The sequence below is a fragment of the Amblyraja radiata genome, chromosome 3 (genome assembly GCF_010909765.2).
Source record: "Amblyraja radiata isolate CabotCenter1 chromosome 3, sAmbRad1.1.pri, whole genome shotgun sequence".
NCBI lineage: Eukaryota > Metazoa > Chordata > Chondrichthyes > Rajiformes > Rajidae > Amblyraja > Amblyraja radiata.
Window position 1 is genome coordinate 53,049,455 of NC_045958.1, and position 25,400 is coordinate 53,074,854.

A 25,400-nucleotide genomic window follows, 5' to 3' on the forward strand; every position below is an offset into this window, starting at 1 on the left:
GTAAATTGTTGATCGAATGTACTTAACATTGAATATTGACCTAGATAGTGGTATACATATATACAGTGTATAGATTTTAATATTTAAACATGTACACATTCTAGATTTGAAATGCAGATTAAAATATCTAAACAGCAATATATTAGAATGTAAATGTATAACATCATGATACCAACATTGGCTGAAGTATTTTATTATACTTAATTTCAAGACTGCTGCATATTATTGAATTACAGAATAAAGAGCACAAATTAGCCCTTGGTTACACGATATGATAGATAATATAATATTGCACGTTTGTTTTTAAAATTCAATGACCGAGTTGAAGGGAAAGTCCTTTCAAGGTGGAAGGAGCAGTATTCCTTTTTTGTTCCAACCTTGTCTGAACTTTTACACTTATTATCTTCATTCTCCAGACTAACCTGTGTACTTTGGTGCAGCGCAGAAGGTGCGATGCACTCACAGGCATGCTGCAATTCTGTGACTAATTAACACCAACAGATCTATCAATTTATCCGGTTATGTTGATTGCAGGAATGCCCTAGAACACAATGCCAGAAGTGATGGTGGAGACAGATATGATAGTGGTGTTTAAGTGGCTTTTAGATAGGTACATGGATATGCAGGGAATGGAGGTATATGGATTATGTGCAGGCAAATAGAATTTGTTTATCTTGGCATCACATTACGCCAAAAATATTTGTGGGCCACACGGACTATTCCTGTGCTGTACTGTTGTATGTTCTAACTTGTATTATTCAGTTAGATGCCGCTTGGTTCTTGGTTCTTTGGTTTCTTGGTTTCGTGGTCCTCCAAATGGTCCTCTAAGCCAGAAAGGGTTATTGGGAAGAAAGAGCTACTTTAAATTTAGTTGCATCTGGTTGGGTAACTATAGTTGGGTGGAGATTATTCCATGCTTTAATTGTGCGGGGGAAGAACGAATTGCTGTATACATCTGTCTTTGTAGCTGGGATCACAAATTGGATCGAATGCCCTCGTCTGCTCCTAATTGGTTTGGGTTTGGTGTAGGTCTTGTAGTCTATGTCGAGCTGACCATTTAACATTTTGTAAAAACAGGTCAAACGGTGAGCTTCACGTCTGTCTTGGAGAGGGTTCCACCCCGGATAATTCAGAAGTTTGGTGACACTCGCTTCTCTATCATGGGTATTAGTAACAAATCGAGCTGCCTGAATTTGGACACGTTCGATGGAAGAAATTTTTTTATTTGTGTATGGGTCCCATGCTGCAACTGCGTAGTCCAAATGAGGTCTAACGAGGGTGAAGTATAGCTTCTCCTTGACAGAAGTTAAACAATGATGAAAGTTGAGCCTCAGAAAGTTTAGGACACCTGTTGCTTTCTCCGTTGCATGATGAGTTTGACCATTCCAACGCAGATCATTCTGCAATTTGATGCCAAGATACTTGGTTTGTTTGGATTCTTTAAGGGTGGCACCAAGTATATTGTAAGGTGTTTCGCCTGGATCCCTCTTTCTGGTGACACGCATAGTTTCACATTTGGAACGGATGAACTGCATGCCCCATTGTTGTGACCACTCAACCATAGTATCGAGATCCTTTTGGAGAGCATCTTCATCATCAGTTGACTTAATTGGACGGTACAGCAAACAATCATCAGCGCTGTATGGAATTCCACTTGGTTCCTGATACAAACACTAACTTAATGCAAAGAATGTTCTATTTTTGAAAGCACAGCTCCTCCAAGATAATAATTACAGGTGAGATAAGAACTCATGTTCTTGAATTTGTTAATCAATACCTCTAATTTACTAATTTGATAATTTAATCATTGCGCAAAAAATGAATATTCAGTTTTAATTAACAAATCTTTGATTAGTATTGCAAGTACCTCCCTAAACATTCACCACTCACCGCGTTGTTGCAGAGTGTACCATCTACTGAAGGCATTGCAGCAACTCCTAAACACACAACCTTTTATAAGGGAAGAGGGGCAACATTAGGTCAAGAGTTCCTCTCCAAGTACTACACCATCCTGACGTGGAAGAGTTTTATTCCTTTCTTGGCACTGTCTTTGAATCCTGCAACATCCTACCTAATACCATTGTGGGAGAACCTTTGGCAAAGATGGAAATGATTGAAGGTGGCATTTCATCACTATTTGTTCTTGAGGAATTAGGAATAAACAGCAAATACTGGTGTTGTTATTGATTAACTTGCCTATAAAAATGAATAAAATATGGAGGAACAAACAGTCTGCTGGAGGAAATTAGTTGAACAGCCTCTGTGGTAGGACCTAAATAGTCAGAACCCTTCGGATTCAAGTCAGACCTCTGGACCGAGGTCCTGACCTGAAACATAGAATGTCCATTTCTCTTCACAGATGCCCCTCAACCTGCTGAGTTCCTTGTTAATTAAAACTCCCATTCCTTCTCTCCAGCATTTTGTATCTATGTGGAGTTCCTCCAGCAGATTGATTGTTGCTCCAGATTCTAGCATCTGCAGTCTTTATGTCTCCAAAAGCTGAAGTGATTTAAAAAAAAAATTATTAGTGATGTTTTAATGATGTTATGAATAAAAACCCATTCTAATTCTCACTGTGACATATCATAACACTTTCCCTATTTTTATGAAAAAAATCTCTTCAGCAAAAGCATCGTATTAATCCCTAAACATTGGATTCCATGGTATCTCATACTCACTTTGAACACCTTTCATCCTTTTTTATTTTTATTTTTAGTCCTGTTAAAACAAAATGTTTGTTGGAGGTCTTCTTTTATGTGGTGGGTAGGGGAGGGGAAGTTGGAAACTTTATTTCCTAGTCCCTACCTGGTCGGAGGCGGCTTCCCTCCGAGCTGCTTCTGCGTCCCTTCCTGGCCACCTACCATCGGACTGGAGCGGCGTTTCCTGTCGGGATCGGCCGGGACTACAGCTTCGGCAGTGGCACAGCACTGCGACACCATCACAGAGCGGGCGATGCCTTACCGGGTCGCCGTGCGGTAAGCTCCGGAGTGCTGTGACCACCGACTCCAACATCCGAGGAGCTGTGGCTGCGGAGCGTCCAGCCGTGGGCGGTGCTAGATTTAAAACACCGTGGAGCCTGGGATCCGAGATCGCCAGAGTCGGAGCTCCAACCAGCGCGGCCTGAGGACTTCGGGTGCCGCTGTCTCCGGGGAGGAAGCGGCCGCTCCAGACATTTCCAAGCCGCTGAGGAGTGTTCACCCGACGCCGGTGTTCCATCTTCCCAGCAAGAGGGCCTGAAAACATCGGACTGGCTGCAGAGGCCACAAATAGGCCCCGACCTTGGGCGATCACAGAGGAAGAGGACTGAACTTTCTGATGCCTTTCCCCACAGTGGGAAATTTTGATTCTGTTGTGGGGGGACGTTCGTGTTGAATTCTATAATGTGTTGTGTCATTTTTCTTTTAATTAATTTTTCTATGGATGTACGGAAACTTAATTATTTATTTTATGTAAAGCACTTTGGTTTCAACGCGTTGATTTAAACGTGCTATATAAATAAAATTTACTTACTTACTTACTAATAAAGTTAAATAATGACGGTAAAATTTATACTTATTTTTAATAAGTAATTTATACTAGAAAAATACTTTGTGCTATCATGATGTATCCGGTTCATTTCTGACAGTGAAAATTAAAGTTATTTATAAGTAACTAAGGTATGCAACACAACAATAACAAGCATGATTTACATTAGATTCTGCCTCAGGGGGTTTGTTCATTGTCTGGATCTTTTAGATTAGCAAAAGTCTCTCTTTTCTACTGCTGCTGCATTGCTTTTAAGTTTGTCTTCAGACACTTTAAGCGATTGACAGGTGGAACAATTGATTAGGCATGGCAGAAAAACATTATCTGTAATGACCACTGTTTGAGATTAATCTGAAACTGGTGCTTGTGTTATTAATTAGAATTTGAGATTATAGGATCTGGTTGCAGATACTTTTCTCTTTAGATAGTTTTAATGTGGGATTGCTTATAGAAACCATATACATTATTACGGTTGTAGGCTGATATGAAAGTAAAGCAGATTTGCATCAAGGTTCCTTACCCAATGCCCATAAAACGTTTACCATTTTTTAAAACAAAATTCTTGTTTTTATTTCTTTCGTTTTTGACAGGGAATAGGTAAACATACATAATTGCAGTCTTCTGTTTAATGCATTGGAGACAATTCAGAGACTTATTAGACATATACCTAAGACTTTTGCCTCCATCACAGTGAGGAGATGCTGGGTGGACTCACTGTGGTGGATGTTAATATGTGTTTATTGTTGTTTTTATTGTATTGTATGTATGACTGCTGAAATTTCGTTCAGACTTCGGTCTGAATGACAATAAAGTCTGTCTGTCTGTCTGTCTGTCTGTCTGTCTGTCTGTCTGTCTGTCTGTCTGTCTGTCTGTTTGTCTGTCTGTCTGTCTGTCTATCTATCTATCTATCTATCTATCTACCTATCTACCTATCTACCTACCTACCTACCTGGATTGGTTGAGGTGTCTTATGAGGAAAGGCTAATCCTGTACCTGCTGGAATTTAGAGGAGTGAAAGAGGACTTGATTCAAACGTATTAGTAATTGAGCAGTTATAACAGGGTGGATGCGAAGGGTTATTTCCTGTCTTGATGAATCTAGAACTAGCTGGTCATTATTTAAAAATAGGGATCGATCAATTAAGACAGAGATGAAGTGAATATTTTTGTTGTTGTCATAGAAGCTGTTAATCTTTTGAACATATTTTTTCAAAGGGTGTAGAAGCAGAGTTTTTGAATATTTTTAAGTGAGCCAAATACGTGATGAGCCATATGGTGAAAGGCTACCGCTGGAAATGTAGAGCTGACATTACAATCAGGGAAAAAAGACATTACAATCAGACAGCCATGCTATTACTAAATTGCAAAGCAGGCTTGAGAGACTGAGTGGCCTCGAAACATTTATAATTTATATTTTAATCTGTACATCACTAAAAATCCGACTCTTCATTCTGTGCTACTGTGCTAAGGGGGCATTTTTGGTCATTGGGCCTTTTTGTTTAGGTAGGTACAATTTTCATTCAATTTATTCAACTCTCATCTGCATTTGGTAGCATACTTTCTCATTTTCACCTCGATAGTCTGAGCTGTACGGTGCTTTTCAGATATTATCAATGAACTTTCAAAATCAGCTGGCAAGACCAATAATTCAAAGAACATCAGAAGGTCAATGCCTTTGCTTATTTCTTTCAACCTGCTTATTCTATTGGTAAAGTCAATACTGCCAAATAGCAAGGGGTTAAACTCAGATACCCAGTCATCTAATAATGCAGAATTTTTGGAGAAAATGGGATAATGGGAAGTGAGCCATGTAATCACGTGCTTGGATTGGGATCTGTGCTGAGGCAGACTTGATAGATAAATACATGTCATCCGATGTCTCCCTGGCCAGTTGTATCTTTAATGTCTCTTTGAGAGGGAGATGAGTTTGTGAGAATCGAAATTTTACTTATTGACTTCAATAAGTAAATGTCAAATGTAAATAAACTGTCAAAGCTGTAAATAGCAGGTATGGTCCATACTGAAAAGGTGGCAAGAAATTTACCTGTGCTTCCCATCACAAAGTTTTTTTCCAACTGTATAGCAGGCAATCTCTAGACAGTTTTTTTTTTAGATTAATTTAGAGACACTGAGTGGAAACAGGCCTTTCAACCCATCGAGTCTGTGCCAACCAGCAATCCCCGTATGTATTCTACACACACTAGGGACAATTTACATTTTTACCAAGCCAATTAACCTACAAACCTGTATGTCTTTAGAGTGTGAGAGGAAACTGGAGCCCCCAGGGGAAAGCCCACACAGATCACAGCGAGAACATACAAACTCCATACAGACAGCACCTGTAGTCAGAATCGAACCCGGGTCCTTGGAGCTGTAAGGGAGCAACTCTACCACTGTGTCACCACCACTCTAAGCTAATCTAGTGTCAGATTTCTAGAAATACTAAAGATGATGCTGCAGAAAGAATGTACTTGTAATAAATAGGAAGTAGTCATTGAGTTATATACATGAAAACAGGCTGACCATCAAGTTCCCATCCATACTGATTCCATTTTCCATCACTTGGCCTACAGGCGAAGTAGATGCATTCATTGGAGGCATTCTAAAACAACTGAATGCAATAAAGATTATTCTAGTCCTCCAGCACAAATAGGGCTAAAGATTTTCCCACATTCTGCAATGTTTTTGTATAAATGACAGCTAAATCCATCGCAAATTTGATTTCGGTCCATACGATGTACGGTACAGATTGTTTGTACACTTGAAGCCTATGGGTGGGTGTGGGCCACATACTAGGAGAGTTGAGTATTAGTTAAATGGAATTTGAATTCATCTTGTCTACTGCTTTGGAGCCTCTCTTGGTAGGATTCTCTCTTAAGTAGTTTCTCCAGAATTAACCCACTAGTTCCTTCATATTGCTAAATTTATCTGGGCTCATAATGAAATGTTTGGCTGACCAACCCCTGCTCATCCCCCTTCCCCGCCACCCTTGGTCCAGCATATGATGCTTGCAAGTTGATGCTTGCGCAGCAGACCAGACAAGCCATTAATCTCACCACATTTGACTGCACATCTATTCTACTCAGCTCCACTTTGCTCATGGGATGCCTCAAATTTGGTACAAGGCCCCTTTCACACCATCAGGGCTCATAATCTTTATTGTATTGTTATTCAGAGTGCCATCAATCATATTTTGAGTGTTTACATGTTTATAATACTTATCGGTGGGCGGCGCGACTCACGTCGCAGCGGCCTCTGCAGTCCGTCTGTCTTTTTATTATTTTTTGTCTCGTTTGAATGTAGTTTTTATTATTATTTTTTTGTGTATGTGTGTGGGTATGTGTGTGGGGGGCGGGGGACGGAGGAAACTTTAAAAATCTATCCCCTGCATGGAGAACCCGACCTTTTCTCTGTCGGGTCTCCGTTGTCATTGGGGCCTAGCACCGTGGAGCGGCCTCTAGCAGGAACGTCCTGGGGCTCCAGTCGCGGAGCCTGCGGACCTACTCACCATCGCGGAACTGGCCGAGTTCGGAGCGGGAGGAGCGGTGGTGGCGCGCTGCAGCGACCCGATCCCGGGGATTCGGAGGCTCCAACCGCAGGTCTGGCAGACAGGAACACCGGGAGCCCGCGGGTCCCTGCTGGGAGACCGCTTTTCGGGGCTTCCGCAACGGCGACTTCACCCGCCCGAGTTGTGGGGTTGAAGATTACCTGGAGCATGGCCTTGCATCATCGCCCCGCGCGGCTTGGAATGGCTGCGGGACTTTGCTAGCACCCGCCGGGGGCTCCAACAACAAGACCCGGAGCGCAGCCTTGCATCACCCGGCGCGGCGTAAATGGCCGCGGTACAATTACCATCGCCCGCCGGGGGCTTTGACTCTGACATCGGGAGGGGAATGGGGAGTGCAGGGGAGAGATAAGTCTTTGCCTTCCATCACAGCGAGGAGGAGATGCGCTGTGATGGATGTTTGTGTAAATTGTGTTGTGTCTTGGTTCTTTCTTGTGTGTATGACTGCAGAAACAACATTTTGTTTGAACCTCAATGGGGTTCAAATGACAAATAAATGGTATTGTATTGTATTGTATTGTATTGGAGTGTTTCTGTGCGCATGGACTCTCAATAATCTCAATTAAGATTCTCAATAATACCCCAAAAGCTACTTTGAGCAACTCGACTTTGAGCAGTCAAAGGCCATGATAGATTTGAATGTGATGGGCCTGCAGGCAACATCAATCCTTATAGAGAGCTTGCTGATAAGAAGGGCTACAAATTCTGTTTGAAGGATTCTTGCTTCTGGAGATAAATTCGCCCGTGAAGTTTCTTTCAATTTTATGATGTCCAATGTGCCGTATAAATATGATTCAATCTAATTTTTGCAGTAAAGACAAGAGTAACAGAAGCAGCAAAGAGGTTATTTTTCTTCACAACCATTTGTTCAGGGTCTGATTATGTTTTGAAATGGTATTTTTATTATAGGAAGGATGTCATAAAATCTAGCAAAGGCGTATAAAGGATTTACGGGGATACATGGTACATGGATAGGAAAGGTTTGGATGGATATGGTCCCGGTGCAGGCAAGTGACACTAGGTTGCTTAAGCAACTTGGTCATCATGGATAAATTGGGCTGAAGAGCTTGTAACTGTGGGGATGCTATAATCTATGGGTCTACAACAATAGAGCAAATAGGTTTCTGTGTGGCCTCTGTGCTGTGCAATAGTTTATGTACCATTCAGTACATATGGGTCTCCGTATTAGTTATAATAATTTACAGAAATAACTGATCAACATCTGTATTAATCACACTGCTGCTATGCTTGACTTAAAATACCTTTCATTTAAAGTATGAAGTCAGCACATACTCTGATACCTTCTTATATCAAATAAAAAAATGCAAAATCTGTTAATTCTATGGCCTCTTTCTGCACTGCAGAGCACCGTGACTCTATGACTAAGTAAAGAGCAAAGAGAATAAAAATTGGCCAACAAGTAGATGAGTTTCCCAACAACACCTAGAAATGTGCACAGCAGTGCAAAATTTCAGGTTTTGCTTTTCAACAGGTGTGAACACAGTTCAAGCCCGTGTCGATTAATGCAAAATTAGTTTTACTTTGCTTTGTCCAAGAAGAATTGAAAGGACAATTTCAGTTTTGTCGGGACAATTTACTTTTAGATTCAGTGTCCAAAATTGTATTCTATGTCTTCCAATCCTAATGTAATTTTATAGTGGGTTTTAAAGCCCTTATCATCTATTGCATGCTTTAATTAATGGAATGGCTCTCTAAATGTATATGTTTAACATTTACAGGAGTAATCAATCAGTCAATAAGAGCTTGTTTTCTCAGCAGTGGAGTACTGGAGACAGACAATATTGTTTGCCATCAAATTTGTTAAGAGTTTGGTGTCAGAGGCAAACAAAGCTTTTGTCCTCTCACTTTGACATGTACTGAATGCAGTCAACAGGATCTGTCTAGTCATCCTGCTGGAGGATAATGTAGGAAGACTATCAAAGTACTGAAAAGAATTCAGCTATTGTCTGAAATAACATTATTCCATATAGTATTAATGCCGTGATGATGAAGGGATTAAAATGATGAATCCACTTCCTCAACCCAGCTGGATTTTCATATGGCAACCATTGCAAGAATGAGCATTAATATCCTGCTGACTTCTTCTTTAAAATGGAAAATTAATATATTTTAATAACATGAGCTAGATTCTGAAAACTAGGAATTTGGCTATGTACAGCATTGTAATTGAATTTTTTTGTTACGGCTAAAGGGATTTAGTCCAAGACATGAATCTTTGAGACACAGACACATAATGACTAAATCTCTTGTCTCTGTTTTTTTTATTTTAATATTATTGACTAATGGATCTTTGACATTTGCCTTGGGTTCTTGTGTATCCCAGTGCACCTTAGGATTTCACAGTGCACCACTGTCCCACACATGGATTTTCTAATTCTATCAGGCTCTAAGATCAGTAGCTGTTTTAGGAAAGTGGGTATCTATTTCTACGATGTCTGTCAGTGTGGTTCAAGAAAGCAGTTCACTTAATTCAATCAAGGAATTCTTATTGAAATTACAAACCACGAAATCAAAACAAAGGTAGTTTATTAACATTGCTGAAACAGTCTTTGACTAATTCCAAGCTATTTTTTAAAAAATAGGTTGTATATTTAACCTTTCAAGAACCATGCTGGCTTAGTGTAGTGTAGTGTAGTGAAAAACTCCAGAAATTATACCTCAGCGAGGGAACTTTTAATTGGGTGTGGCTTCATTAGTAAAGCTAGGTTTCATACTCTAATAACCTAGAGGTAAAATTTAGCATTGGCAATAATCCTTGACCTGGATTGTTTTGGCCAATGGGCATGGACCAATGGACATCGTCTCTTTCCCACAAAAACTGGATTTCAAGCTTGGGTTATTACTTTGTTGGGAGTGGGTCTTATGTAGGATTCGTGAGGTGAAAAGGCAAATGGCAGAGAAGTTTGATGATCAGGTGGGAATATTGGGATTTGGTTGTAGCCATCAGTCAAAGGTGAAGAACTTCAGTATTCATATTCAGGTGAGTTTTTGAAATATTTTTGGTCTCTTCTTCTTCGGCTCTTCTTGGGAGCTTGCTTCTGTTCCTGTTTCAATGGGTTCTGAAATGGCTGATGAGGGCAATGTGGGAATCATAGACTCTTCTGTGCGTGGGAAAGGAGGAACCTCATTGAGCAGGCAGGTAGACAGATTAGAAGCTGGTGGGCTTCTTCCACTAATTATGCAGGGGGGTATTTATGAACTCCTGAAGAAAAGACTAAAAGGTCTCCATTTTGATTGGTAACTGGCCATCGATTCCTACGAGTTAGATTGTTTTCTCAAGGTGGCTTTGAACATAGTTATGTCCTCTGTCTTGATAATCTCTTGCCATTGGAGTTCAGAGTAGTATGACTGTTAGAGAAGTCTGGAGATGGAGACACAAATGGAGCCCACTAACCTGGGGTAGAATTCTGGAATCGTGCCGTCAAGTTTGCTTATCCTGTGAGTAGATTCAAAGCATTTTTCAGAGATAGCTTTAAGATGCCTGCATTAAGATGTCTCTGAAACATTTCAGGCAACAGCAATCATTGCTGCCTGGTAGACCATTAGCACAATGTTCAGTTTGAGATTTTTATTCAGATGGTTAAAGGCACATAGAGATGAATGTCACATGTAACCCCCATATTGATCTGGGTATAGCTGACACAGCACTTGCAACATGCAAGACAAATTATTTTGTATAAGTGTCCTCCCATTGCTATGAAAATCTGCATTGCAAATGTAAATGCCACATTATCTGGTTTACCAATGTGACTGCTTACATCCAATGGGCATTTAATGAGCACACGTATCCTGCTTTTTTAATGGAGTGGTTATATACTTTTTTGGACTTCTATGAGAGGCACGTGATAGTTAATTTTTAAGTTCCAGCTTTTAAAATCCTGAAGTAAAGGCATTAAATGTTTAATCTTAATTGGGTGGATGGTCTAAAACACTACAATAAACCTTAAGAAAAAAGTTAGTTTGAGAAAAATAGTTACTGTTTTAGAAAAATGCTCTTTCATTAATTCTGAAATGTTAATGCTTCTCTCACCATTAATGCTGCCTGATCTACTAAGTATTTCGAGAATTTTTTTACTTTAGATTTTGAGCATCCAAGCTTTTTTAAAAATATTTAATTCTCAATTAAACAATGGTCTCTTTGTCCTTGGCCTTTATAGTTTAAATGAAACTTATTGTAAGCTTCAGCAATAATACCATATCTTTTGAAAAAGGACCTACAATCTTTGGGATTGATTTTAATAATTGCAGCAAATGATTCTTCACTTTGCACTTACACTTTTTCTAGTTCACTACCTCTTTTTACACCTCTTTGGGTGCTCACACCCACTATCTACTATACAGTGCCCTCCATAATGTTTGTGATAAAGACCATTTATTTAATTATTTGCCTCTGTTCTCCACAGTTTGAGATTTGTAATATAAAAAAAAATCACATGTGGTTAAAGTGCACATTGTCAGATTTTAATAAAGGCCATTTTTAGACAGAGCGATGTCATATATATTAAAGTAGTCATGTTTAGTATTTTGTTGCATATCCTTTGCATGCAATGACTGCTTGAAGTCTGTGATTCATGGACATCACCAGTTGCTGGGTGCCTTCTCTGGTGATGCTCGTAGTCAGGCCTGTATTGCAGCCATCTTTAGTTTCTGCTTGTTTAGGGGGCTAGTCCCCTTCAGTTTTCTCTTCAGCATATAAAAGGCATGCTCAATTGGGTTCAGATCGGGTGATTGACTTGGCTACTCAAGAATCGACCATTTTTTGGCTTTGAAAAACTCAGTTGTTGCTTTAGCAGTATGTTTGGGATCATTGAAGGTGTGAAGAAGGGTTTCGGCCCGAAACGTCGCCTATTTCCTTCGCTCCATAGATGCTGCTGCACCCGCTGAGTTTCCCCAGCAATTTTGTGTACCTGTTTGGGATCATTGTCTTGTGTAGAATGAACCGCCGGCCAATGAGTTTTGAGGCATATTGAATTGATTGAATTGATTGAATTTCCTTTATTGTCATTCAGACCTTTCAGTCTGAACGAAATTTCGTGCCTGCAGTCATACATACAATAATACAATAATAGACAACAGAACAGACAGTAAACACAAATTAACATCCACCACAGTGAGTCCACCAAGCACCTCCTCACTGTGATGGAGGCAAAAATCTTAGGGCTGCAGTCTCTTCCCTCCTCTTCTCCCTCTGCGCTGAGGCGATACCCCACCGGGCGATGGTAAATCAGTCCCGCGGTTCACCGAGCTCCGCGAACGGGCCGGTTCAAACACCGCGGCCCGGGGTGGTCGAAGCTGCCGCCCTCCAGTCCAGTGGACGCAGCTTTTGACGAACCCTGGACTCAGGCCACCGCCGCCAGAACGCCGTCTCAGCCACCGGAGCACCGTTCCAGCCCCGAGCCGGGTCGCCCTCACGTGAGCGTCTCAGCCCCGCGCCAGGCCGCCCGGACGGGAGCGCCGTCACCCTCGAGCTGGGCCGCCCCGACGGGATCGCCGTTTCCCTCGAGCTGGGCCGCCCCGACGGGAGCACCGTTACCCTTGAGCTGGGCATCCCCGACGGGAGCGCCGTTTCCCTCAAGCTGGGCTGCCCCGATGGGAGCGCCGTTTCCCCCGGGCTGGGCCGCCCCGACGTGAGCGCCGTTTCCCCCGGGCTGGGCCGCCCCGACGGGAGCGCCGTTACCCTCGAGCTGGGCTGCCCACACGGGAGCGTCTCAGCCCCGCGCCAGGCCGCCCTCACGGGAGCGTCACAGCCCCTCACGGGAGCGCCATTCCAGCCCCGAGCTGGGCCGCCCTCACGGGAGCGTCACAGCCCCTCACGGGAGCGCCGTTCCAGCCCCGAGCTGGGCCGCCCTCACGGGAGCGAGCCCAGGGCGAGTCTTGACAGGCTGCCTCCGGAGCCTCGAGGTCGCCAGCTCCGCCATTAGGCCTCAGCGCAGACGGAGGCAGGGAAGGGGGATACGACCAAAAAGTCGCATTCCCCCGAATGTTTGAACTTGAGCAGATAGGATGTGTCTATACACTTCAGAATTCATTATGCTACTACCATCAGCAGTTGTATCAGCAATGAAGATAAGTGAGCCAGTACCTTCAGTAGCCATACATGGCCAGGCCATAACACGCCCACCACTGTGTTTCACAGATGAGGTGGTATGCTTTGGATCTTGGGCAGTTCCTTCTCTCCTCCATACGTTGCTGCCATCACTTTGATATGTTAATCTCCGTCTCATCTGTCCACAAGAACTTTTTCTAGAACTGTGGTTGCTCTTTTTACTTCCAGGCAAACTGTAACCTGGCCATCCTATTTTTGCGGCCGACCAGTGGTTTGCATCTTGCAGTGTAGCCTCTGTATTTCTGTTCATGAAGTCTTCTGCGGACAGTGGTCATTGACAAATCTACACCTGACTCCTGAAGAGTGTTTCTGATCTGTCGGACAGGTGTTTGGGTATTTTTCTTTATCATAGAGAAAATACTTCTGTCATCAGCTGTGGAGGTCTTCCTTGGCCTGCCAGTCCCTTTGCGATTAGTAAGCTCACCAGTGCTCTCTTTCTTCTTAATTATATTCCAAACAGTTGATTTTGGTAAGCCGAAGGTTTGGCTGATGTCTCTAACAGTTGTATTCTTGTTTCTCAGTCTCATAATGGCATCATTGACTTTCATTGGCACAACTTTGGTCCTCATGTTGATAAACAGCAATAAAAGTTTCCAAACGTGATGGAAAGACTGGAGGAAAGAATAGGTGTTGAGTGCTCTCTTATACCTGCATTGAGGCAATTATTATGTTTATGAGCAGTTATAAACACCTGTGAAGCCATGTGTCCTAAACATTATGGTGCCCTGAAATGGGGGGGGATTATGTATAAACAGAGCTGTAATTTCTATATGGTGAAACCAAAATGTATAAAAATCACCTTCAATAAAATCTGACAACTGAATCTGACAACTAAAATCCTGTCCAACTTCTACCGCTGTACCATTGAAAGCATGCTGACCACCTGCTTCACGGTATGGTACAGCAGCTGCACCACAGCTGACAGGAAGGCACTGCAACGGGTGGTGAAAACCGCTCATCACATCATCGGTGCCCCGCTCCCTGCCATGGTTGCCCTCCACCGCACACGGTGTCTGAGACGGGCTGGGAAAATCATTAAGGACCCCTCACACCCCAACCATGGACTATTTGCCCTCCTCCCATCAGGGAGGCGGTACAGGAGCCTCAGGTCTCGCACCAGCAGGCTGAGGAACAGCTTCTTCCAAAATACCATTACCCTGCTGAACTCACAGGCCCGACGCTAGCTATCTTTTATACCCTTTTATCTGTATATATTTATTTGCCTATGTACTAGATCAATATATCCACATTGTACATATTGTTTTAACCAGTATTTTACTACTTTGCACTCTGATTAGATGCTAAACTGCATTTTGCTGTACCTGTACTCGTATTTGTGCAATGACAATAAAGTTGAATCTAATCTAATCTAAATCTAATCAATGTGCACTTTAACCACATGTGATTTGTTTCTATTACAAATCTCAAATTATGGATTATAGAGGCAAATAAATAAATGATGGGTCTTTGTCCCAAACATTATGGAGGGCACTGTTTGATCTGATCATGGACCTTGTCCCAGTTCCTTCCTCGAGTTTCCACATTTTTCCCTGCAATATTCTATCTTTAACACTTTCTAGTTTTGATAAAAGGCCGACTGTTTCTTTCCCCACAAATGTTGTTTGATCAGCTGAGAACGTGAAGTATATTTTTCAGATTTGAGGCAACTCCGATATTTTAATTTTGTTTTGGTCAATTCAAAACAAGCAGTTAAAATAGATAAACCGGAAGAAGTTACTTAACGAAAATGATCTGAGTTTGAAAAGTAAAGGCAATTAATTGGTGGTAAAAACTTCAATGGAAATAAAAATGCAGGCTGCGGTCTGGTTCAAAATGATTAATTTTACATTATCATACAAAACCTTGATCTACCCTGCACGATGCCATTTCATACAGTATGTGAAGCTTGTGACTTTCCAGTCCTCAAACAGATTTTTGATCTTGAGCCAAAACTTACACCGATGAAACAGAACCATATTTTGTAGCCATGGCAAGTTCCTCATTCTACACCCCTTTTAAAAAAATAATTACATAAACACATGACATTTAACAACCCTTATGACTTGAATTATCGTTTTCTGGATTTATTTCTCTCAGACGAACTTGCATAATTAAAATGGATTTTGCTAATGCTTCGGTATTTAGAAAGGTTAGGTTGTCACCACCACTGTCTGTCAATCCACATATATCATTTTAGTTATGCTACTTCGGCCAAAGAGCTATTTTATTAATCAACTTCTGAACAAAGCTTCGGCAGAAAAAGAAAACATATTTAGGGCAGATGTTAATCACAGAATAGACATCAAGTCTGGCCAGTTAAGTTGATTGATTATCATTACCATGGGATACCTTGAGGCATACATTTGATTGAAGTAATTTAAACAATTTGATATAGTTAATCCATCTAAAATTGAACGATATTTAAAGTGAAATAACTTTATTTTATCACACCCATGATTGAGTTTGCAGTGATTTTGTTTATATTTATCAAGTAGTAAAATATAGTCATGATGAGAATATCATGAGGTCTATGATAAATATTTAAGGTATCATGTTCATGCCATGTCAAGATGAAGGTATGTTAAGTTGATGCATTACACTGCATACCTATATTCAAAATGCTGTCCACTTGACCAGATGCATTATGTTGGTAAAAGAAGCTTAGTTCGAAAACATAGAGCAATATCGTAACAAAGTATTGCATATTCTGTAATTAATATTATTTTAGTTATATATGGACTGGTGTTAAAGTATTTTGCCATTTGCTGTTGGCATTGACTGAAGCAAATAACGAGCAAAGCAAAATTAATATAATGGAAAAGAAAAAATAATGCAATAGAAAGAAATTAGTTTTGGATAATATCACTTGGATACTGTATTTTTTTCCCCAGGAAAGTGCGTATATGAGCATTTCAGGAAATGCAGTTATATTTTCTCCTTTTCTCTCCTGCTTTGTTTATATTCTGTCTCAATTGTTGCTCATGAATCTGAGAGGCAAATAATGAACCTCCAGGTCTTGTATCCCTAAAGATAGGCTCCTCTAAATCTTGCAACTGGTTGTATGTACAATAAAGTTGTAGAGTCATAGCGTGATACAGCATACAAACAGGCCCACACCGGCCAACATGTCCCAGCTACACTAATCCCATCTGCCTGCATTTGACCCATATCCCTTCAAACCTGTCCTATCCATGTACCCATCTAACTGTTTCTTAAACGTTGGGATAGTCCCTGCCTCAACTACCTCCTCTGGCAGCTTGTTCCATACACCTATCACCCTTTGTGTGAAAAAGTTACCCCTCAGATTCCTATTAAAACTTTTTCCCTTCACCTTAAACCTATGTCACCAGGTCCTCGATTCCCTTACTCTGGGAAAGAGATTCTGTGCATCTACCCAATCTTTTCCTCTCATGATTTTATACACCTCTGTAAGATCACCCCTCATCCTCCTGCGCTCCAAGGAATAGAGTCCCAGCCAACTCAACCTCTCCCTATATCTCAGACCCTCTAGTCCTGGCCACATCTGCATTATTCTTCTCTGTACCTTTTCCAGCTTGACAACATCTTTCCTATAACATGGCGCCCAGAACTGAATACAATACTCTAAATGTGGCCTCACCAACGTCTTGTACAACTGCATCATGACCTCCCAACTTCTATACTGAATACTCTTGACTGATGAAGGCCAATGTACCAAAAGCCTTTTTGACCACCCCATCTACTTGCGACTCCACTTTCAAGGAACCATGCACCTGTAGTCTTTGATCCCTCTGCTCTACAACACTCCCCAGAGCCCTACCATTCAATGTGTAGGTCCTATCTAGTAAAGGAATTGTTATTTCTCCATTGCAACTATGCTCATTTTTTGTTGTTATCTAATATCTGAACTACCGAGTGTTAGTGCATAGTTCTGAAAATATTACTCTATATGCTCTTTGATGCCCTTAAATTCTCAATCTTTTTCTGGGAACTCAAAATCGCTTCCGAATCGAGCTATTCTTTTCTGTTTTTTTTAAACCAAACATTGTCTATAACAGGGGATCTTGTCTGTCCCCTAAATAGCTCAATAGAAGAATATAGATTGGTTTGAAAGCCTCGTGAATCAATGTGTACAAATGAATGACCTGCACAAAACACCTCACTACAACATTGTGTGGTAGATATTGATCTTCACTCAATGGAGTGAGAAAAGAATGAAGATCATATGAGTTTTGCAAGTACCAGTCAATTCTCTAGCTCAGATCCTTACCCAGGTGATTGAACCCACCACAGGGATACAAATATTGCTCCTCTAGCCACCAATGTTCACCTTCACTATGGCTAAGCAGAGCATGACAGTAACAGCACACATGACCTTATGCCCTACTATTGCATTTATTAGCATGGAAATTCAATACACAAATCTGTTGTTAATATATAGGAAACAGAGTTATTGGATACTTGTAGCTTCTTTGGATTAGGTAAATGTTAGTAATGAAAAGCACCTGTCCACTTTGCAATATGTAATTAACGATTATTTATTTCTAACTGAAGTAACAGCCGATCATATAAATAATAGGATAGTTACACACTCACCGTGGCTTATATTTGCAGCTTGTTATCATGTTTTATACCTTGTTGCTGCCTGAATCAGGCAAGAAGCTACCCATTTTTTGTTAATTCTTTTTGTTGCCTTTGGAATGAATGAGGAGGAGAGTGTGCAGTATTTGCCAATCTCACTGAATGGTGTTTAAGAGGGAAAATGCTTAGAATTAACAACTCTGATGTCAAGTGTAACATATTTAAATTTGAAATTACTGGCTGTGTGTGCTCAGCATGAAATATTTCAAGGAAAGTGTGCGGTTGTCGGTTGGAGGCGCTGCGAGTCGTCTGCCCTGCCAGCAGCGTGTTATTGCAACTTTTTAATGTTTTTTTTGGTGTGTTCAAATGTTAGTTTTGGTGTCTCTTGGTGTGTCTTGTGTAGGGGTGGGGGTGGGAGGGGAAAGGGGGAAACCACTTTTGGTCGCCTCCTCGACGGAGAGGCAACTTTTTCCATGTTGCCTCCCTCGCGCCCGAACAGCATAGATTGGGGCGGCCTTTCCCGGAGTCGGGCCCGGAGCTTCAGCAGCGGGCGCAGCATGGACTTTTCCATCGCGGAGCAGGGCAAACCCTTGTCGGGGGTCGCCAGAGAGGAGTGTTCCGATCGCTGGCCTCATGGGGCTGTGGTCTGTGGTGTGCGGAGCTTCTAGCTGAGGGCGCGGAGTGGACTTACAATCTGGAGCCTGGGATCCCTTGCCGGGGATCGCCGGAGAAGAGCTCCGACCGCCGGCCCGCGGCCTATAACATCCTGAAGCTGCAGTCTCCGGTAGGAAAGTGCCAATTCAGGCGCTCCAAGCCGCGGAGTGTGTTTGACCGTCCCGACGTCGGAGTTTCGATCATCCCGACGAGAAGGCCTGTACATCCGGCCAGCCGTAGCAGCGACTATGGAGGGTTTATGGCTCCGACCACGGATGAACATAGCAGGAGGACTGACTGAACTTTGTTGCCTTCCACCACAGTGAAGAATGCTGTGGTGGATGTTTGTGTTAAATTCTATTGGGTATTGTGTGTTCTTGTTTTAAGTGTATCGCTGCTGGCAAATTCATTTCACTGCACCCTCGCGTGCATGTGACAAATAAATTTGACTTTGGAGCAGAAATTAATTTTTCTGCGCTTCAGTATCCTTAGTAACCTTTGACTGTTTGTTGACAGGTAACCAAGAAGGGGCAAACCAAGAGGACTTGTCAATTTATGAGGGTGTAGAGTGTGGGGTTCATGCAGGATTATTGTGTTCGATAAACTACTGCCATATATTCTGGAAGATTTGCACATATGGCACAGCCATATGTTTAAGCCATCTTGTTTATGATCCTATTGTCAAAGCCAGATTTGCTGTCCCTGCCTCCCTTTATTTGATGTTTCCTAGGTCCTGGTAAACATATCTGCTTGTCTGGGCTTAACAAAGCATCAGGAACATGGACCTATCCCCATTCAAGATACCCCATAACTGCTGCAGTAATAATGGAGATTTGGTATTGGGTTCTATATTCTGATTTTCAGTTGCGACTCTGCAACAGGACCTATTGTAGGTTCTGAACCCAAAACATACAACTCTCCCTTTATCTCAATGAATGCCTCCTGACTTGCTGAGTTACTTCAGCAGTTTGTTTCTTGCTCAAGATTACAGCTGTTACAATTTCTAGTCTTTGCAAAGTTAATTATATTTTTCCACTGTTTCTAGTATGAATTTTGTGTTTTATTTGTGTGACTTCATTTTAAAGTTTAATTTATATATTTTTTGCTTAGATCGTGGAGGAAATACAAGGCTGCAATGAGATTGCCAGATCTTATTGAATGTGGAGCAGACTTTGAGAAATGAGGTATCCTACTCCAGCTAATTTATATGTTTGCTTGATAATTATTCAATCATTGTTACCAAAGCTGTGGACAAACTAACACCAGGGATCCTCCAGAGTAGAGAGATTTCATAATTGATGGCATCTGTGAAGTGTTTCCTTGGTTTCAACAGTCATGCAACAGCTGGCAGCATTCATTTTGATGCAATGCCACATCCAAGCAAATGTTAAACTAAGGGATTGCTTATCAAGTTATAGGCACCTTATTGCGCAATATTCTATCCTTCCAAATTATGAACACATTCTACGAAGGGTTGACTGCTGTGATACCATCCACCATATTTGGGGAACTAAGCCAGATGAGCGATAAGAAGTTGGTGAGCCATGTTACTGTAGCAAAAGTATGGTCGATACATTGAGTAGTTATTTTATCATTGCCTGCTTGGCAGTTATAATCGCCCTTGTTGAAACTCACTTGCCAACATGCACTCATGATCTCAAAAGCTGTGATTTTAACTTAGATAAAAGATAAAAATATTCCCTGGGAAACAATGGGACCCTCCTTTAATTTTACTGATAACTGCTATTAAGCCCTGGGGTGAAAATGATTTTGGATCTTCTGCCAGAATAATCCGTGGTAAAGAGAATATTGGGAGGTAAGGGGCCCAAAGAGCCATCTTCTTCCTTTTCTGCAGAATCAGGAAGAGCAGTAGAAGGGATGTTTTTACACCATGCCTCAAGTGACTGATACTGTGATCATTTTAGCTGGATGCTGTTCCTTTTGCTGATCGGGATTTTGTTTTGCCGATATAATAGGATTTTGGTTGCCATCAACCATTGGAGGCCTTTGGAAATGAAACCTCTTGGACTTCATATGGCTTCTTCCTGGTGATCAGGTTGGTTTGTGCCTGCTTTTGCCACTGCCTATTTAATTCCATCCTGTTGAAATCCGAGCATTAGGAAGTAGCAGTGCACTCAACCACTGCTGCATGCCTTCTTCCCCTTGCACACAGCTGAGAGATGAGATGATCGCAACATGTCATCCAGAGATATATGGAACACCTGATCAATATATTCAGCACAACTCTTGCCAGTATCACTTAGCCAGATGAGTCAGACTGTCCATTTCATGCTTATATTCAGCAGTCCCCAACTAAAATGTCAAGGCCAACATCTCAGGCTGTACCACTGGATCAACTTATAGGGGACTGGAACCCTTATGGGGTTATCGTGGACTCAGTGGGCTGAAGGGCCTTTTTCCACGATGCATCTACAAACTAGACTAAATTAAACTAAACTAGCTGCAGAACAGGGTTGAAAAGGGCTCATTCTAAATTAAAATGAGATTATTTATGTTTTTACAGAGTCAGTGGTCATGCTTGTTGAGAGTGAAACTATAATACATTGGTTATTCACAGCGGTTTCACAAATCCAAGTGTTTGTTGTTTTATGAGAATGTTGCCCCTGGAGTATTGTTTGCAGTTTTGGTCCCCTAATTTGAGGAAGGACATTCTTGCTATTGAGGGAGTTTACAAGGTTAATTCCCGGGATGGCGGAAAAGTCATATGCTGAGAAAATGGAGCAGCTGGGCTTGTACACTCTGGAGTTTAGAAGGATGAGAGGAGATCTCATTGAAACATATAAGATTGTTAAGGGCTTGGACACGCTAGAGGCAGGAAACATGTTCCCGATTTTGGGGGAGTCCAGAACCAGGGGCCACAGTTTAAGAATAAGGAGTAAGCCATTTAGAACGGAGACGAGGAAACACTTTTTCTCACAGAGAGTGGCGAGTCTGTGGAATTCTCTGCCTCAGTCGGTGGAGGCAGGTTCTCTGGATGCTTTCAAGAGAGAGCTCGATAGGGCTCTTAAACATAGCGGAGTCAGGGGATATGGGGAGAAGGCAGGAACGGGGTACTGATTGGGGATGATCAGCCATGATCACATTGAATGGCGGTGCTGGCTGGAAGGGCCGAATGGCCTACTCCTGCACCTATTGTCTATTGCCAAATGTATTCTTTTTTACAAATGTTGAACTATCACAAACAAGAAGTTACAGTTTCAGTTTGCTGAAGAAGGGTTCCAACCCGAAACGTTAACTATCCATGTTTTCCAGGAATATACCCTGACCCGCTGAATTACTCCAAAAGCTTTATGGCTTTTATTTTGCTACTTTTTACTTTGTTGTTTTGTGAATGGGCCAGTGTAAATGAGATGTGGTCATGGATATCTACAGATGCATGACAAGCATACAGGTGCTGCCACAAAGAGCTCACCAACAAACTAGGCACAATTATGGATCCTTGAGCTGCATACATTTCTATGACGTGTAAGATGGAATGCAACTAAATGGTCATCCACGTCAATAAGCTGAGTGTGAGTCCAGCAATGGTAGTAAATACTTCTATTGTGGCTGCTGCTGAAATAATTAATTTTGCAGTTGATAAATATCTAACAGCTATTATTCATTTCCTCCATTAAAATCTTGATGAAGTTAATTTACTAAACTCATAGGAGAACTGGATATTGAAACTGAAATATATTTCATGCAAAATAACTGAGAGGTGTTTAGAAGCTTACCTGAATACATGTCATGAGGGGGCCCTGGTGATCGACCCAGGGTGTTGTCCACAGCATCTTGTGGTGATGTAGCAGGCTGCAGTGGTTGAATAGTGAGGCAGTCATTGAGCATATCCTGATCCGGCTCGTTACTGGATCGTAACTGTGTAACAAATGCAAACAATTTGAGTGAAGAGAACTTAAAACAAACATTATTTGGGAGGGCAATGGATCATATACAGCATTACTTGAAATGGATTATTACATGAAATGGTCTTTACAACTCCTTTCTTGTCAACTATTTTGGAATGATTTATTATGCTCTACATAGGAACTAAAGAAAGTATGCAATGTGGTACGTACTAAATTCAGAACTTTACAAGGAGAAAATTATTCATTTTAACTTAACTTGCAATTTTGAGCTTTCATGATAGACTGAGTTCAACACAAAGTTCAAAGTTCAGCAGAAATGTGGTTCAGCAAGTGGTGATAAATATTTGTGCAATTTCCAAATCAGATATAACAGGTGCATTTCTTTATTTCAGCAATAAATTTTACTATCAGGTCAGTTGGAGGTCTTTCACTGAAATGGATTACTTTGGGACTGTGCATCCTGACTGAACTACATATGACATGCAAGTTGCCCTGTGACAAACTGGGGTAGAAACTGTACAGCCCCTGTATATTATAGGAATGTGAGGAAAGGAGTTTACACCGTTTTCATGTGAGCTTCTCTGGAACACTAATCTTGCTGTGCATAAGGGATACTCCACTGCAATAAATGGAGGAATTAAATTGGGTTACAAATTGCATTTCCGGGGGGCTGGTCATGAGGTGCAGAGGAGAAGATTGAAAGGAACAGAGAGAGTGAGAAGACTGAGTGAAGGGTATAGAGTGGAATGCGTGCAAAGAGACATTCAGGGGAAAGGGGTCAATTTGCACTTTGATTATGGAAACTTTGATTTATAGTTCTGAGGATATCAGCAGTGCGTTATGTGACACTGGGAACAGTGGGAATAGAAAGTGGATTTGTGGGAATGAACATGGAGAATAACTTAAAAGGACATTCTTCTGTGTGGAAAACAATGGGTGATCCTGAGGTGCTTGGCAGTGGCCTAGGATGGGCTCCCTTTAGCTGACAAAAAAACAAGTCCCCAATATCCAGTCAAGTTTTGCATTTGTGTGTGATGCCAGCATGCTCACAGCCTTCTATTGCAGAAATGTGCAAAACTTTCATCCAACTGTGGGGTTCCACACAGTATGATGTAATTGCTTCCGTCTGGTGGTCCTTAGCACTCTATGCAAGCAGAGAAGCTGAAACAAATGGCCTTTAAGGGCCTGTCCCACGAGCATGCGACCTGCATGTGGCGAGCGCGACCAAACCGGAAGCGGGGGCCGCGCGGAGTTCGAGTGAGTGACGTGAAGTTTGAGCGAAGTCCGCGGGAAGTTCGCGCGTGACGTACGGCGTCAAGACGCTGCGTATGGCGTCAAGACGCTGCGTACGGCGTTGAGACACTGCGCACGCCCGTCGAGGTGCTGCGTACGGCGACGAGGCGGCTGCGGGCCGGCAGGCCGTTGCCGCGCGGAATTTTTGAACACGGTCAGTTTTTCGGAGCTCCGCGCGATGTCGGGACCAGCTCCGCACAACTCCATACGGCTCCGACGATCGAAGTGGGACCGGCCCCGCGAGGCCGTACGGCTCAAGCGACCACGTTCGGTCGCGCTTGCCGCATGGAGTCGCATGCTCGTGGGACAGGCCCTTAACTCTACTGAGATTACCCATTGAGCTTTTGATAAAATTCAACCAAGTAGCATATTCAAATACAACTTTTCTAATATTTGCAAAAATATTTTCAACATGCACGAAAGCAACACATTTGTTCATTTAAATTTTGCATAAGAGGAAGTGAGTTGGCTAATGGTTGAGTAAACTGTCTCTTCACTTAATGCATTTTACTGAAATCTATTTCACATTGTTGGAATAGAAGATTAATTGATGCTGGGTTGTCTCAACCCAAATCCATAAATTAAGTCCTAACTTCAACAAGTTTAACATTAGCCCACCAATTAAGTTGCAATAAATTTGTACAAGAAATGGAAATGCTACAGCAGCACAAAACATGCTTTGTTTTGACACTGGGCATGAATCATATTTTTCTCTTTTGAGAGGGAGAAATAAGATTATTGAGCAATAGTGTGGATCTACCAATAATGTGTGGCATGTGTGGGTAGAATAAAGTACGTGAGCAATTCTTTTGAAAAGACAACGGTTAGTGAGAATACTACAATTTCAATGTTCTACTAGAAATTCAGTATACCTTCAGCATACAATGGTGAGTAGTGAAACACATAGTTTATGACACCTGCAAGAAAACGTCAAGGTTTCTGGCATGAATAGAACTATAGACAGAGGATCCCAATCGCATTAAATGAAGGAAAAGCTTAAAGGTGACTTCGACCCAACTGATTCTTATATAATGTGATTTTCAAGTAAAAATAAATGAAGGTCATAATGGCGCAGCAGGAGAGATGCTGCCTTACAGCACCAGAGACCCGTTTTGATCCTGACTGCAGGTGCTGTCTGTTCGGAGTGTGTACATTCTCCCTGTAATCACGTGGGCCTTCTCCGGGTCCTCTGGTTTCCTCCCACACTCCCAAAGATTGGTTAATTGGCTTTGGTTAAAAAAAATTGTTAATTGTCCCTAGTGTGTAGACTAGTGCTAATGCATGTGTTGATTACTGGTTGGTGCAGACTTGGTGGGCTGAAGGGCCTGTTTCAGCACTGTTCCTCCAAAGTAAAGTCTAAAAGTCAAGTTTGATGAAGAAACAAAGAATAGCAAATGCAGGTTAATACACAAAAAGAGACAAAGTAACTCAACAGGTCAGGCATCACTCCTGGAGAACATGGATAGACAATGTTTCAAATCGAGACTTTGGCAGACTGAGTGCGTTTCAGCACAACTTGGATGCGAGGTCTTTAACCTAAAAGGATAACAATTTGTCCTCTTTCACAGATACAGCCTTGCCTGCTCAACATGTCCAGCATTCCCTGTTTTTATTTCACACTAGACTAAGTGGGGCCCTATGGGTCCCTGTCACTCGGTAGGCCTGGCCCCCCTATGCAACCTGTCCCTCAACGCAATATTCCATTACTCACCTGTTTCCCCAATGCAACCCATCCCCCCAATGCAATATTGCACCACTCACGCATAGCCCCCAATTGCGCAGGCACGGCTCATTACCCCTCATCCCCA

The 25,400-nt window shown here is 41.9% G+C and overlaps 1 protein-coding gene across 2 annotated transcripts in view; it reads right to left on the reverse strand.

Annotated features, from left to right (window-relative positions):
- glis3 (GLIS family zinc finger 3) overlaps window positions 1-25,400 on the reverse strand; it is a 459,240-nt gene that overhangs the window by 93,115 nt on the left and 340,725 nt on the right. For both annotated transcript variants that reach the window (XM_033017811.1, XM_033017812.1), the window contains one exon: window positions 22,168-22,309. In XM_033017811.1, coding sequence (XP_032873702.1) covers window positions 22,168-22,309 — 142 coding nt within the window. The remainder of the gene's footprint in view (window positions 1-22,167; window positions 22,310-25,400) is intronic.